Consider the following 14,195-nt stretch of genomic DNA (forward strand, 5'->3'; position numbering starts at 1 on the left):
TGCCTCGTGCCCCGACGGAGCAGACGCCCTGCTCACCCAGCGCCCAGCCTTGGATGGAAATTGGAGGGGAAATGTCCGGGGCGTGTTTTGGGGAAGAGGGAGGTGCTGACAGGTTGCGGGGGAAAGCTCTGGAGGAGATGACAACTTGCAGCGAAGAGCCCCCTTTTTAACTTGCAGTGCTCAGGCAAGGGATCTTTTCAGATCCTCACGGTGGCCAAAGGCCATGGGTGAGGTTAAGATGAATACATAAATCTGCATCCGATGGGGAGGCTTATGCTCTTCCTTTCAGAGGGAGAGCTTAGCCCTAAGGCCTGCATCACCCTCATCTGTCACTCACATCTGAACAACCCTCAGCGTTTCCACTGGCACTGCCTGCCATCAGCCCCAGAGCTCCCCAGCACTTACCTTTCCCTGCTGCATGTACATGGCCTGACTTCACAACACTTCGGAGCAGGGAGGGGGGTTGAATCTTGGCTACTTTAAACACTATCGTCATGTAACTCGGACTGGAGATCATTTCCAAACGGGAGGAGCAACCTTGCAACCTTGCTGTATCTAGATTTTTCTAAAGAGAACACAACCCTGAGAGAAGTGGATGATCCTAAAGTAAGGCAGACAGGAGGATGGGGCAGATGCTCCCCCAGATGCTGACGGCCAGTTGGTGACACAGCTCCGACAGGAGCAGGACAGAGGCCACACGTTGGGTCAGTGCATCAAAGTGTGCAAAACCCTGTAACGCCTGTCTGTGGAGAACAAAATTCTTCAGCAAATGGCATGGGGACCTGCCTGTTCTCCCTTTCAATTACCCATGGGTCTGTGGACCCTTTTGGAGTTAATTCCCCCAAAACAGCAACTGGCCTGTGTGTAGGTATGAGTCTACAACTGAGATGTAATCCCATTCAATACTTTGTCTTATATTAGTGATGCTGGTTTGTTTTTTTTCTTTATGAGCTCCCATATTTTGTCTTATTCAGCATTGAGCCCGGTCTTCAGAGCAGTTGTTAGGTGCTCACATCTGGTTCTGAGGAACTTGAGAAAAGCCAAGACCCTCAGGCGACCATGGCCACAGCAAGGCAATGCAGGATTGCTTTGGAAGGAGGAGACTACTTATCCAAAAGGTATCAAATTCAGAGCCAAAAGGAAACCGAAAGCTGTTTCAAGCTCCCTTCCGATCCTTGCCTGCCTTGTCCATCTTCCTTGGCAGGCAAGCACTGAGGATATATCAGTTCAGAGGTACTAGGTGGCTTTTGGTTCACATGCACTGTTTTAGGTGGAGACACAAGTAGGACATAGCAGAAACCCACAATTATTTCCCCGTTGTTTGTGACCTGCCTACAGTGGGAAATAAAAGAGACGTTTTAAAATGCAGTAGCTGACCCTCTTGACTGTCATACTTTCAAGCAGGACTTTGCACGTAGCCTGGTGTGCTGAAAACCCATAGCTGACCACCCTTAGCCCTATGCCTGGGGCTGCCTGTGTGGGATTTACGGAGCGTCTGGCTGCCACTGAACTGCACAGAGGTGACTGTCACCTCCCTCTGCTGTCACTTCAAAAGCCATCTTGTGGCTGGTCCTGGCACGGCAGAGCACATCCTCTGTGACCACTGAAGACTTTCAGGTGTCAGAGACCCAGGTCACTGAGAAATTCATGGGTTCACCAGAGAGAACCAAGATGCCCAGCTCCAGAATATTTGGCATAAACAATAATCTCCTTTCACATTCAGTAGTGAGGAAGCCACGGTAGGCAACTGAGCAGTTTCATTTTCTCCCCATGGAGGCAATGGCAGTACCTTTTCTTGCTGTTTCGCTTTTCCTATGTCGTGTTCTGGGAGCCAGAAAGTCAGCCGCAATTACAGCAGGTTGCTAGAAGCATTTTTGTGCCTTCAAAATCTGCTAGTCAGCTCTTTTCTGCTGTTCAAATGAATGTGCTACATGAAGAAGGACTTGGGGCATAAACTGTGCCTTTTTATTCTAGCCACAGCTTCTATGTGGAGTTTTCAGAATTGATTTGTTTATATAAAAGCCAGTTTTGTTAGTGTCCTTTAAATAACATGAAAGAGGAGCAAGCAGCGCATGTTGCGTTTGTACAGATGATGCTGAGCTTTCCCCAAGTAGCCACAGGGTGTGTGAATTCAGCTAATCAGACAATAAAGCAGTACGTGCCCTTGAAAGCAGATGTTTGTATTGGAAAAACAAGCTCGTTCAGAAAAAAAGCAAGAGGAACAGCAACTTCCACAAACAAATAACACACATATGGACACACACGCATACATATTCCCCAGGCTTGCTGTGATGTACACTTAGCAGCAGCACTAGAGTTAAGGTTTATCAAGCTGTTTGTCCCCAAACCCACGCAGTGATTTACTCCAGGAGAACGTAACCAGCCAGGCAAAGAGAGTTTAAGTGCAGCCATGGCTGAGGTGGTTTTTGACTCCCAGGGAAGCATCTCCGAAGCACACAGAGTGGAGACGGAGCCAGTGACTCAAGTTATACGCTGGCTGCAGGGCCACCGAAACACTGTGGACCCACCGGTGCTGTGTGGCATCTCTGGTACTGTCCCCAGACTGCCTTTTGGGAACAGAAGGAGTTTTTGAAGCCTTTCTGCTCCAGGCCTTAGTGTTGCTCCTGCTGTATGCTCTGCTCAGAAAAATAAGTCTCTTCTGGAAGAGAGGAGCCCTTCGTGTGGTCAGGAGGAGCACAGTAGAACGAAATGCTCCTCTCCCCCTTTCATCCTTCTACAAGTAGGCTTTTCTGGAGGAATTTGCTCTGTCTGTAATTAGCTCCCCAAGGTGGCCAGGTATTTCACAGCTATTTTTTGTCTGCGGGTTTCGCTACGTCCCCCCCTTTGCTGTAAGAGCCTCAGGTGGCTGCCGGCAGGGATGCTGCAGTGCCAGCAGCTTTGGTCGGGCTCGGCAGGGATGGATGGTGTCCACGCAGACGAGCACATTCAAGCAGTGGTCTCAGCACAACGGAAAGTCGGTGCATGCCATACCGTGAGCAGAGGAGCTGCCCGGAGCATGTTCCAGCCTTTCTTCAGTTTCTGCAGGATCAACGAAATGAGGTCCCTGGCTGGGATAGATGGACGGACGTGCTTTCATACAGGAACCAGCTCTGCTTTATGCAAACTCAAGGGAACTGCTGGTAGGCTAGACACAAGGCAATGTGTTCATCCTTATCCAGAGTTGAAATGGAGATGCTCCAACCAGTTTTGGCTTAGCAGCAAGGGTAACTGCGGCTTCCAGCACGACGCCAATGGCTTGTGTCTTATGTAGACTTCTACCACCTGCATTTAAGCGATGAATGCTGCCCAGTTTTACACTTCAGTTTGGCCCAAGAGTGAAGGTATGATTAAGTATCTGATCATCGCTAATAAAATCAGTCATGCCACATTCAGCTAAAAAATTGTGGGTCTTCTCGCCATCTCTACATCTGCAGACTGCAAGAATGCTGACTCCCTGAACAGAAATAAACCTACAGATTTGGACCTTTACATGTCTAAAATCCAGCCGCTCCATTTTATCCTATATAACCCAAAATGTGGATTTTTTTTTTAAATGATAGCCTTGTGCTGACTTCTAGAATGCAATGACAGACAGGAGGCAGAAGGCTGCAACAGACAACTTGGGAACAAGTATAATGGCTTCAGCATGTGTTAAGGCAAGATTGCTGGATAAGGTTACTATGGCCAGCCAAGTCCTGGAGGTGTGCTGGCTGGGCTGCCGTGCAAATCTTCCTTGGTAAGAAGTGTAGAATACACTGCCCAACCCTATCTAGGCAAAATTTTAGCACTGGTATTTAAGCAAGAGTTGAGAGAATGATATTAAGAGCCAGAACTGGATTTAAAAAGTCTTCTTGAACATCTGCTCTAGAGGTTTGGGTTTTTTGTTTTTTTTTTTTTTAAAGAAGCATCATTGCTATGAAAAGTAAGAGTCAGACCATGGCTGTGCAGGCAAGGAGAGGCAGTATGAAATGGCCAGCATAGGAAGCCGTAGGGATCTGGGGACGGGCAGGGGAGAAAACCCCTGTGCCCGCACCTGGGCAGAAAGGCAGAAGGCTCCTACATCATTTAGCGTGGGAGCAGAGAGGCAGCCTGGTGCAGCCACACACCGCCCACGCCACGTGTTCAGGTGTCCCAGGCTATGCTGAGACCCCCCCCCCGGGGCTGGGGTGGTTTGGGGCTCCTCGCTGACACCGTAACAGCTTGGATGAACTGCTGCCAGAGCAGCAGAGTAGCAATGCCAAGCTCCTGCAGGCTTCTTTGCCTGGAGCCTGGGCTAAACAGCCCTGTGCTGGCTGCGTCCCTGGGTTTATGCTGTCTTGCAGCCTCGGAGGCTGTGGGGCTGCAATCACAGAATCTACGTGAAGGAGTCTATCACGAAGGAAGGAGTCTATCACGAAGGAAGGAGTCTATCACGAAGGAGCTGCAGCTCGTCATTCACGTACTGTGCAAAGGAGACCTATCATTTAAAGTTGGGCCCAAATGTGCAGCACAGTCCATGTCTCCTGCAACCCCTTCCTCCTCTGTGGGGTTCCCAGGACAGACGCGGTGAGATCGGAAAGGCATATCCCCTCCAGGTGAACCGGGCATGCAGGCAGCTCTCCTGCCCGAAGAGGACCAGCGTGATGCTTGGGGACAACGTGCCCAGCTGTCCTGGGCTGTCCCCGCTGGTCGGCAATGGACACAGGGTGACTCAGGGAAGGTCTCAGAAGTGCTGAGGCACTGGGAAAGCAGGGTACAAGTGTGGGAAGCCAGCAAATATCTTCCTTCCACTGCTACGAGAGCAGAGACGGAGTTGCAAGCAGCGAAGGAGGCACCAAGCTGTCCTGTCAGACTTGTAAGGGCGCAAAGATGCTCACATTACCTCCTTGTCAGGGAGATCTTCACAATATGTAACTCGAGGTCTCTCTAGGTTTGATTAGAAACAGACACCCCAAACTTTGCACTGAAACTTTGAGGCCATCTCCAGTTACAGGAAGTCTGGGCATATCCATATGCAGATGTATGCAATTTGTTTCACTTCAGCAGTTAGCATGACTGTTTTGAGGTCAGGGAGCCTGTTTCTAGGGAGTGAGAGTTGCTTTTTGGGATGCTCTGCCGAGGGTGGATGCACGCCATCCTTTCCCTACGCCGCCATCCGTGCTCCCTGCCTCCTGCCCTCCATCCACGGAGACGGCTCATCCCTGCCGGTGCCCGCAGCGGCTGGAGATCGAGGAGCCTGTGCCGACTCTGTGCGTGGCTGAGCTGGCAAGGAGGGCTCTGGGCTGGCGGCAGGCAGGCACGGGGACCCCCGCCGGGTGTGTGTGCAGACCCTTCGCCAGCTGAGCTGCTCGAGCAGATAAGAAATGGCAGAGGAGTTCTCGAGGAAAGGTCTCAGGTCTTGCGTTTGAGATGCCGGCAGCCTGGGAGTTAGGGAGGCAGCCAGCACAAAGGCACGGGGGAAAAGGTACTGACCTTCCTGACATCATAAATAATAAAAGAAGAAAGAAAGGAGGAAAAAATTTCCTGGAATACTTTATTTATTACCCCATCTCTACTGACTCTCACAGGCGGTAGGCCATTGCTGCAGACTTTCCGGAACTGTTCTGTTATCATAAGTTTTGAAAAGAATAAATATCATGGTGTAGCATATGATTTACCCAGGTCGTGGAGCAGGGCACTGTCCCAGCCCATTTTGGATGGGTCTGTCCACCCGCATCCCCAGGAGCGGTGGCGAAGGTCAGCCGGTTGGAGTGCTGGTGCAGAGAGGAGGCAGGTGACAGTCACTGGCCTGGACACCGGTCCCGGCGCCCAGGGAGCATAAATTTTGGCAAAATGTTCCTAAGGATCAAAGCAAAGAGAGTTGAGATAGATAGGCAACATCAGGCTTTGCTGAGCTTTACAGGGAGTTCCTCAAAAGCCTGAGGGAACAGTATTAGAGAAAGCAAAAAATGTGAAAATACGGTAGGGTGGTAGCGGCAGATGGCCCCAGGTCTGCCTTTGACTCCTCTGTACTAACTGGGCAACTTTTTTCTCAAATCTCTTTCCTAGCTCATCCTCCCAAGCTTAAACCTGGGCCTTCCTTGCCCTCATGCCCACGGGTGACATCCTCCTGTTTTCATCCCAATCATCTCAATGCAGTCTTTCAGCTGCAAGAGTGACAAAAGGGCAAGGAAACGTACACCTTCTCACAAGCCCGCGCCTGGGTTTTTGGCTGTGAAGCCGTGACAGAGCCGTTCGCAGAAGGGCTAAGCTGTAAATATAGAGTGAATTAGGTAGAAGGATGTTGTAACGAGGGACGAGTGCTGGAAAAAAATGGGGATTTCCATTTTTGGGCTAAGATGCCTGAGCTGGCATTAATGACCCTGGATATGACACTGCTGGGGTAAAGCTCTCAGTGGGGACATCACTAGGTGGTGGAGCTGTTTCCCAGCAAGACTGATCCTGGACTGAGAACATTTAAAAACAAGCTAATGTGAAATTTATTAAAAAAAAAAAAAAAGATCAGCCAGTTGGCATGATCTTGGCTTGGTAAGGAGAGCACGGAGACGAAGTACCAGTGCAGCCTTTCCTTCCCAGATCTTTAGGAGCTGAGCGTAGTGGCTCAAGGTTAAACCCAGGAGTAGGGCTACCATGGTTTTTTTGCCCAAAGATCCCAGCCAGAAATGTGGGCAGGTGTGACACGTAGTATATGCCGGGTGGGCCAGTCGCTCACCCAAATCCCTTTTTTTTTCTGGTCTGGGGACAGCCCACTGCGCAGAACAGCGGCAGCAGGCAAGGGAGAGCCGTGGCCACTTGCCATGGGTCCCCAGCAGGGTCCTGCAGCGCTCTCCTAATGAAGGGGACACTGCTGTCACGGTGGGCAGGAGAGGACGCCCCATCGCAGCGCCTTTGCCTGAAGATACATCTGCCCCATTACAGAAGCTCAAAGGTGGTTTTCACCTTTACCTGCAGCGGTTGAAACGTCCACCTCCTGCTTCACCGTACTGCTCTTGTGTGTCATGGCCCGTTAATTATTAATTGCTCAGGGCAGTCAGGCAGGAACAGCCTCGCAGGCTGCTGGCAGACTCCTCTCGTTTCTCCCTGCCCCACACACCGGCAGGCGTCTCACAGCACCCTTTTCCACGGCGCTGAGCGCCATTCGCAGCCTCTTTGCCGAAAGCAGCCTGAGTCTTCGCAGGAGGCCGTGGGGGGGGGTGTCAGCCGGTAACACCACTGCCGACACACGAGCGGAAAACAGATCCCACCGAGCGCCGCGTGTCCCTGGTTTTCTACCCTGTGTTATTCAGGAGGGGAGCATGGATGGGCTGGTGACCGGGGACCATCCGCTGAGGCCTGGGTTTGGGTCCCCCCGTCCTCAGAGACCTCTCCTGTGGCCAGGACCACGGAATGCGGTGCTCCGTGGGGTTCAGTTCCACCGTGAGCGTTGGGAGGGGGAGGAAGAGCCTTGCCGGGGTGCGCGCAGGTGAAAATGCCGGGCTCGTCCTTCCACCCGACTCCCCGAGGTGGACCCAGAGGAACTGGCAGAGCTCACCCCAACCTCCCCTTCCCTGGCTGTGCTGGTGTCCACGGGCTGCCATCAGCTCCCCGGCCATAACAGCCACCTTCTGCCTCGAATACAGCCCGGCCAGGCACCCGTGCCACCCCCGAGCTGAGCTCCAGCACCCTCCGAGGCCGAGGCCGGCAGCTTTCCTGCACCCAGGGCAGCCCTCTGCTTCTTCTCCTCCCTCCTCTGCCTCTGCCTTGGGTCATGTCAGCCTCCCCGCCTGCGTCCGGCGACCGCTGCCCAGCTGCCATGGCTAGCTTTAATTGGTTGAACCAATAAATCGGTCGAAAGATTTACATCTGTTTTCTTCTCTTCCTCCCCCCCTCCCCACCCTGCTCAAACCTGCCCTCCTCTCCCCTCCCACCCAAATAGGTAAGGAGAGCAATTTGGGAGAGGCCGACTTGCAGCCGAGCTCCGACCCTTCGGGAATGGACAGCAGCTACCTCAGCGTGAAGGAGGCCGGGGTGAAAGTGCCCCAGGACAGGGCCAGCACGGACCTCCCCAGCCCCATGGACAAGGCCGACTCGGAGAGCAACAAGGGCAAAAAGCGGAGGAACCGCACCACCTTCACCAGTTACCAGCTGGAGGAGCTGGAGAAGGTCTTCCAGAAGACCCACTACCCAGACGTCTATGCCAGGGAGCAGCTAGCCATGAGGACAGACCTCACCGAGGCTCGTGTACAGGTAATGGGGGGGACGGCCTGGGGCTGGGCGAGAGGTTGGCGAGCTTGCAAACAAGCCCGTGCTCGCTGGGGAATGAAACCGCGAGCCCTGCAAATTTCTTGTCCCTTGCTGCGCCTGAGGTCCCCTGCAGCCCCACCGCAGCCTGCAGGCAGCCGAGCCTTACCCAGAGCTCGTGCCGCAGGCTGGGACACCTCTCCGACAGGGACAGGACGGGGAGGTACGTCCATGTCTGGCACTAGTGGCAGCTCCTTTATTTGGGCTGGTGTCCCGAGCTCCAGCATTCACAGAGATGCCCCTTGTCCTTGAGCTAATGGGACGGTAAGCCTCACCGTCACCCTCAACAAAGCTATTTTACGAAAGCTACTTTCTTCAGGAGACTCAGGAGGGGACATATAGGTTCATAAGTCGGAGGGGGAGCAAGCTTTCCCACAGTCTAGGCTCTTTCTGGCAAGATGGGGATGCAGAGGTGACCAGGACTTTTGGTACCAGAGGTGATAAAGGAGAGGCAGCTCTTGTTGCCTGCTTGGCTAAGTAGGTGCTGAGACTGCACAAAGCCTGGTGATCCAGGGCAAAAAGGTGCTCCCACCGCCTTGAGAGGAGCAGGAGAATCAAACAGCCGCACTCAGGTCTCAACCACCTCCACCCACACCGGTGCCAGCTCCCGTGAACCAGCTCCCCCGAACTAACTGGGGGGTCCGGCAGAGCCAAACCCCACACTGACGGAGTGAGTGATTCTCCGAGTGCTGGTCTTTCCTCCGAGTCAAGGTTAAACCGAAGACCTGGTAGAGCTCAGAAGCATGTGCAAAAAAGGAGCACCATCGCTTGGAGCGCCCATCCGCAGTTCACGCCTCGATGGCCATCAAAGGTCCAGCTGAAGCTTAGGCTCCCATTCTCCAGTCTAGCTAATCCCGTGACTTCCATCTGCAGGCATTTATCAGCTCACCGCCCCCAGAACCTGCATTAGCATCAAGAATAGCTGGCCCGTGGAGACATCTGGTTGTATCTCTTATACCAGGAAGACTCCCAGGTCCCAGGCAGGCCGGCTTGCCCTCTGCTCTAACCTTTACGAGTAGTTGTTGTGAACAGTCAAAGCAGTCAGGCCAGCGTCCTTGCATTAAGTCCATTTTAGTCTGGACATTTCCTTCCAGTTTCAACTAGCTGCAGGATTTTGCTTGTCCGCTTGCCTAAATTGGTTTGCAGGGCTGGTGTGCTCTTCTTCCCCACAGCTGTTTCTCTTCAGGCTTGACACGGCTGCATTTCAGCAAGAAAGCAGTGCCATTCCCGTCAGTCCCGCACGTAGAGCGCTGCGGGATGGGCAGGGGAAGCCGGCGCTACAAACGCCAGCTCTTTACTTCTGCCACTGGACACGCAGCCCTTGATTTCCCAGGGACACATCACAAGTGCTGATGGGGTCTCCCGGGAGGCCAGGCATAGCATCAGGTTACCAACTGCACAGTGCATGAAATTCCTTTCGCTCAGGAATGAGAATGAGGTGCTGGAGGGTGGCGAGCTCCTCCGGCTCGCCCCAGAGCCAGGGTGTGCGGCTAGCGCATCCCAGCTAGCGCGCAGAGCCGGGCTAGCAGAACCAGGGCAGGCGAGGCAGATGCAGTCCACAAGTTCATTACATATGACCCACGATCTCAGGGTTTGGTTTTTTTTTTTTCCCCCCCACTTTACCACCGGAGAACACCGCGGCCAAGGGGAGAAGTACCTCCCCAGGCAGCCAGGAGGAAAAGTGGCAGAGGGAGGGTGCAACTGTGGAGGGTTCACCCTGCCCTGAGATAAGGCACGGGCAGCCGAGACCAGCTTCTCTCTCCTCTTGAGACTGCCGGCACGCACCTCTCGCTTGGGCTGGCGATGCCAGGGCTCATGTAATGGAGCAGCTGAAGGACTTGTCTAAGTGGCCTGGCTGCTCGAGCACTTACCCCTGGGTGGGGTGAAAGGGGTAAGCGACTCGCATTTCACTTATTGCCCCAGCCCCACCAGGAAAGGACCGCGTCCCTCAGGCTGCGGGCTGGCACCCAGCCACCGCCTTGTGACGAAGGGCTGCCGTGCCGTCGGTAGAAATGCAGATTCCCTTCGGCGAGAACCAGCAAGCTCGTGCCGCGTGTTGTGGGTGCTGGCTGGGGGCACCCTCGGTGCCGGCTATTTCACGGGGGTTCTCAGGGGGCCGGGGCTGCCGGCTCTAACGAGCTGCTTAGTCTCGGCATGGCAGCGGCAGCCACCACGAGGGCACGGGGATGCTGCCTGGGGTGGCACGGGGCTGCGCTTCCCACGAGGGAGGCTTTCGGGGCCGGGAGCCTTAGTGAATCGCCCTAGCACCTGTCTCCAGCTCTGGGTTGTGTTAGAGCTTGTTTAGGCTCGGCTTTGGCCTCCCACCCCTCTGGGCAGCTCTGGTCTGTGGATGCCTCCCCACGCCAGCACTGCAGCACCGAGGGCCATCGGCTCGGGCACGGGGCAGTGGCCCTGGAGACCGACGGCGAAGCAAATGCCTACTGCAAGGACCAAAAGCCCAACCAGGGCCAAGGCAGAGGGTGGAAATCACAAGCCGCAAACCCCTTCTTTCCTTCTGCAAGCCGAATAGCCACTATGTACTCAGATGGTTTAGTGGGTATGGTGGTGTTGGGTTGATGGTTGGACTCGATGATCTTAAAGGTCTTTTCCAACCTAAACGGTTCTATGATTCTATGCCCTCCGCCAAGCTGACAGGGGCTCGGGGTGCTGTGGGGCTGCATGGACTTTGAAGGGAGATCCACAGTCCCTCTCTCCAAGGAAGGTATGGTCCTCTAAGGGATGGCGAGTGTCCTGGGATAATTTCACAGAGGCCGGCTTCAGCTGCCCGCGAGGTCTGAACTAAGCCAAGCAGAGCAGCAGGAAGGCAAGGTGCCCAGCAGTTTTGAGGTGTGATGCTCCCTCCCACGGCTGAGCCAGCTTTTGGCTGGAGGTCGTTCCTCCTGGCCAGGCTCGGCTCCTTGGGGAGCGCAACCAGCCGCCACGCTGCAGGCTGGAGCAGATGCGGAGCCCAGACAGGCAAGTGGCAGCTCTGTTTTTTTCCCATCCTTTTCCCAAGCTCACGCTTCATTAGTGAAAATAGCTGCCGGAGATCTCAGTGCTTGGAGAAGAGCTCACGCCAGCAGCGGGCATGGGGCCGGCCGTGCTGTCTGTGGAGCGGTGGCATCCCGCAGCCTGGCCCCTCTCCTGCTCTGTTTCTCTGCCCGCCTTGGTTTCCAGCCATCAATGCTGGTGTCCGACAACGTCAGAGCTAATTCCCCCTGCGATGCAATGCGACGATTTCCCTGCCCGCCCCCCACAACCCAGCCCCTCGTTGGCAAGTACTATTAAGCCACCGCACGTCCCTGTTTTCCGAAGCGGGAGACGTGCGTAAGCCCTGCGCAGAGGCAGAGCCACCCTGCCAGGGAGAGGCTGCTAGGGCTCAGAAAAAAAAAACCTGCTAAGGTGTGCGGCGGGTGCTGTTTTCATGTAGGTCCCGTGCAGCGTGCCTATCCTATTCCTTTCTCCTTCTCTTCCATGTCTGGGGCTGCAGAGCCCCGGGAAAAGCTCCTGCTCGGTACCAGCAACCGCCTGAGCTTCTTCCAGCCCATCCAGGGCTGCAGCAGATGCCTGACACGGTGGCACTAGAGAAACACGGTAGACGTACGTGTGTATTCACATATGGCTCCTTCCCCTTGCATGCACACACGTTTACATCCCAAGCCCACGCCAGCCTGGCCCCGGCTGCTCATCTCTCTTGGGCTGTGAGTATCTCTGCCTCCTGGCCTGCCCTGTGACAGAGGAGAAAGAGATGGGGCTGAAAGGAGGTTTTGCAGCCAGGGAATATAACCCCTCAGCCAGCCACCCCTCAGAGCCAGCCTTATGATCGCTGGGACCGTTAATGAAATGTTTTTGGCGGTGACCCTGTGATGCGGCGGGGGCTTGAAAGTGAGAGGGAAATGTCAAACTCTGCTGTAGCAAAATCACCGCCTTGGAAAAAAAAAGAAAAGAAAAAAAGCAAAGCAAAGCAAGAAGTAATATATCTTGATCCCTTTTCCCCCATAAAACCCTGGGAGGCTGGTGGAAGGAGCGGAAAGACTGAGCTAAGCCTGCAGGAAATTAAACATGAAATGAAAACAAGCTCGAGTTATTCAATTCTCTCATCCCAGGCTCCAATTTCCCATTCCAGGCCACTGATAAAATGGTGTCCAGTTTCAGCGCTCAAGGATGAATTCTGGCTCTGTTCTTGCAGGCTGGAAAGCAAAGGGCTGGTGGCCATCTCCGGGAAAGAGGGGAGATGGCCTGGCCTTTTGCAGAGGGATGGGATCCTGGAGGGAGACAGACAGACAGACAGATGGAGGCTGAGCAGAGGGAGGAGGGCAGCAGGGACGGAGGACAGGGACAGAGAGAAGGGATGCTGCGAGGCTGCTGAGGGAGAGAAGGAACGCGAGAGGCTCGAACGCGGCGGGCACAACTTGTCCGCCTTGGGGCAGCGATGCGGCGAAGGGCGCTCGAGCACAAGGGCATGGGGCAGTGGGCTGGATCCGACCCCACGGCTGCCACCAGCCCACCACCACGCATGCAGAAGCCAGCCTTCCTCTCCAACCGCTGCTCTGGTTGGAGGCGGGACAGAGGGGAAAATCGCCTTTTTCTTTAACTTGGAGGAAGGATGAACGCAAGCGGTGCGGTCCCCAACTATCCAGCCGTGGTCAGAGGGGGCTGGGTGAGGTCCCAGCTCAGCCCATCCACTCGTGCCCGGTGTGGGGCTTGGTGGCAGGGGCAGACTGGTGCCAGGGGATCAGCAGTGAGACGGCAAGCAGGAGCCTCCCGCTTTCTTTGTCTCAGGCCGTTCCTGGCCTCTCCACCCCCCCCGCAGCACATCAGCTGTGTATGCATATGGATTTAGGTACCAGCATATGGCTGAATGTTTATGGAGACATGAAACATTTTCTGTTCTGTAGATTTTTATAGGGCTGATTTGGTACGTCAGGGCTTATCAAAGCATTGTCTGCAGGAGTCAGATACATGACATTACCCTACACTCCCACTCTAATTGTTAACACCGAGATGCAGCCCACAGCGACTGCTGATCCCTGCACGAAGTACCCCATCCTGACCCCAGAGGACACGCTGCACCGACTGCTGCGACCTCCGCCGTCACATCCCCGTCCCATAGCAGCCTCCCTTGACGGAAGGTGACAGGCAATGAAAGGAAGATGGACTTTTGTTGGCTTTTAGATTTGCTTTTTAAAAGTAGGTGTCTTCTACGATTGAGGAAATACTTAGGATTAGTTGGCTTTTTGCTGACATCTTCACATTATACATTGCCTTGCCTGCCCTGGTTTCCCTGGAGCGCTGTGGAGGCCTGGAGAAGCCCAACTGCAAGATACCAAGCAGCCAAAAAGGACTTGGACCAGAGGAGAAAGAAGAACTTTAAAAAGTGGCCCAAACCTTGTCACAAGCGTTTCAGAGCAGTGGCTCGCTGCCAGACCTCGGAGCGTCTCCAGTGCCCCCAGTACCAGCACTGGGACTGAAGACACTCCTCTTTTTCAGCCTAACGTGATGATTTGCACCAGCCTCCCAGCCCCCCAGCCACATGGGGATTGCCATTCCGGAACCACCCGCTTAAACCATTTTGCTTTGCCAGCGCCAATTCAATCCAATGCATAAATCAGGAGCAGCAGAGCAAAAGCCTGTGCCGGAGACCCCGCTCCGCCTCGGCCAGGCCCAGGAAACCTCCCTGTGGCTCCGGCAGCGTGGCTGCCCGCCGTCCCGGGGAAGCTGAGCGCACGAATCCCACGCTGACAGTTTTGGAGATCACGTCACAGAGCCGGGCACGGCTGCAGAGCTGGGCGGGATGCTCGGATGGAGCCGGGTGGGATGCTCGGATGGAGCCAGGCGGGATGCTCGGATGGAGCCGGGCGGGATGCTCGGATGGAGCTGGGTGGGATGCTCGGATGGAGCCGGGCGGGATGCTCAGATGGGGCTGGGGGGGGGGC

The 14,195-nt window shown here is 54.7% G+C and overlaps 1 protein-coding gene across 1 annotated transcript in view; it reads left to right on the top strand.

The window, feature by feature from the left end:
* ALX4 (ALX homeobox 4) overlaps positions 1 to 14,195 on the top strand; it is a 38,334-nt gene that overhangs the window by 19,748 nt on the left and 4,391 nt on the right. Inside the window, exon 2 of the mRNA XM_010580171.1 lies at positions 7,895 to 8,205. Within this exon, the coding sequence (XP_010578473.1) occupies positions 7,895 to 8,205 (311 nt within the window). The remainder of the gene's footprint in view (positions 1 to 7,894; positions 8,206 to 14,195) is intronic.

Source organism: Haliaeetus leucocephalus, unplaced genomic scaffold, assembly GCF_000737465.1.
Source record: "Haliaeetus leucocephalus isolate CR32 unplaced genomic scaffold, Haliaeetus_leucocephalus-4.0 Scaffold696, whole genome shotgun sequence".
NCBI classification, from domain to species: Eukaryota; Metazoa; Chordata; class Aves; order Accipitriformes; family Accipitridae; genus Haliaeetus; species Haliaeetus leucocephalus.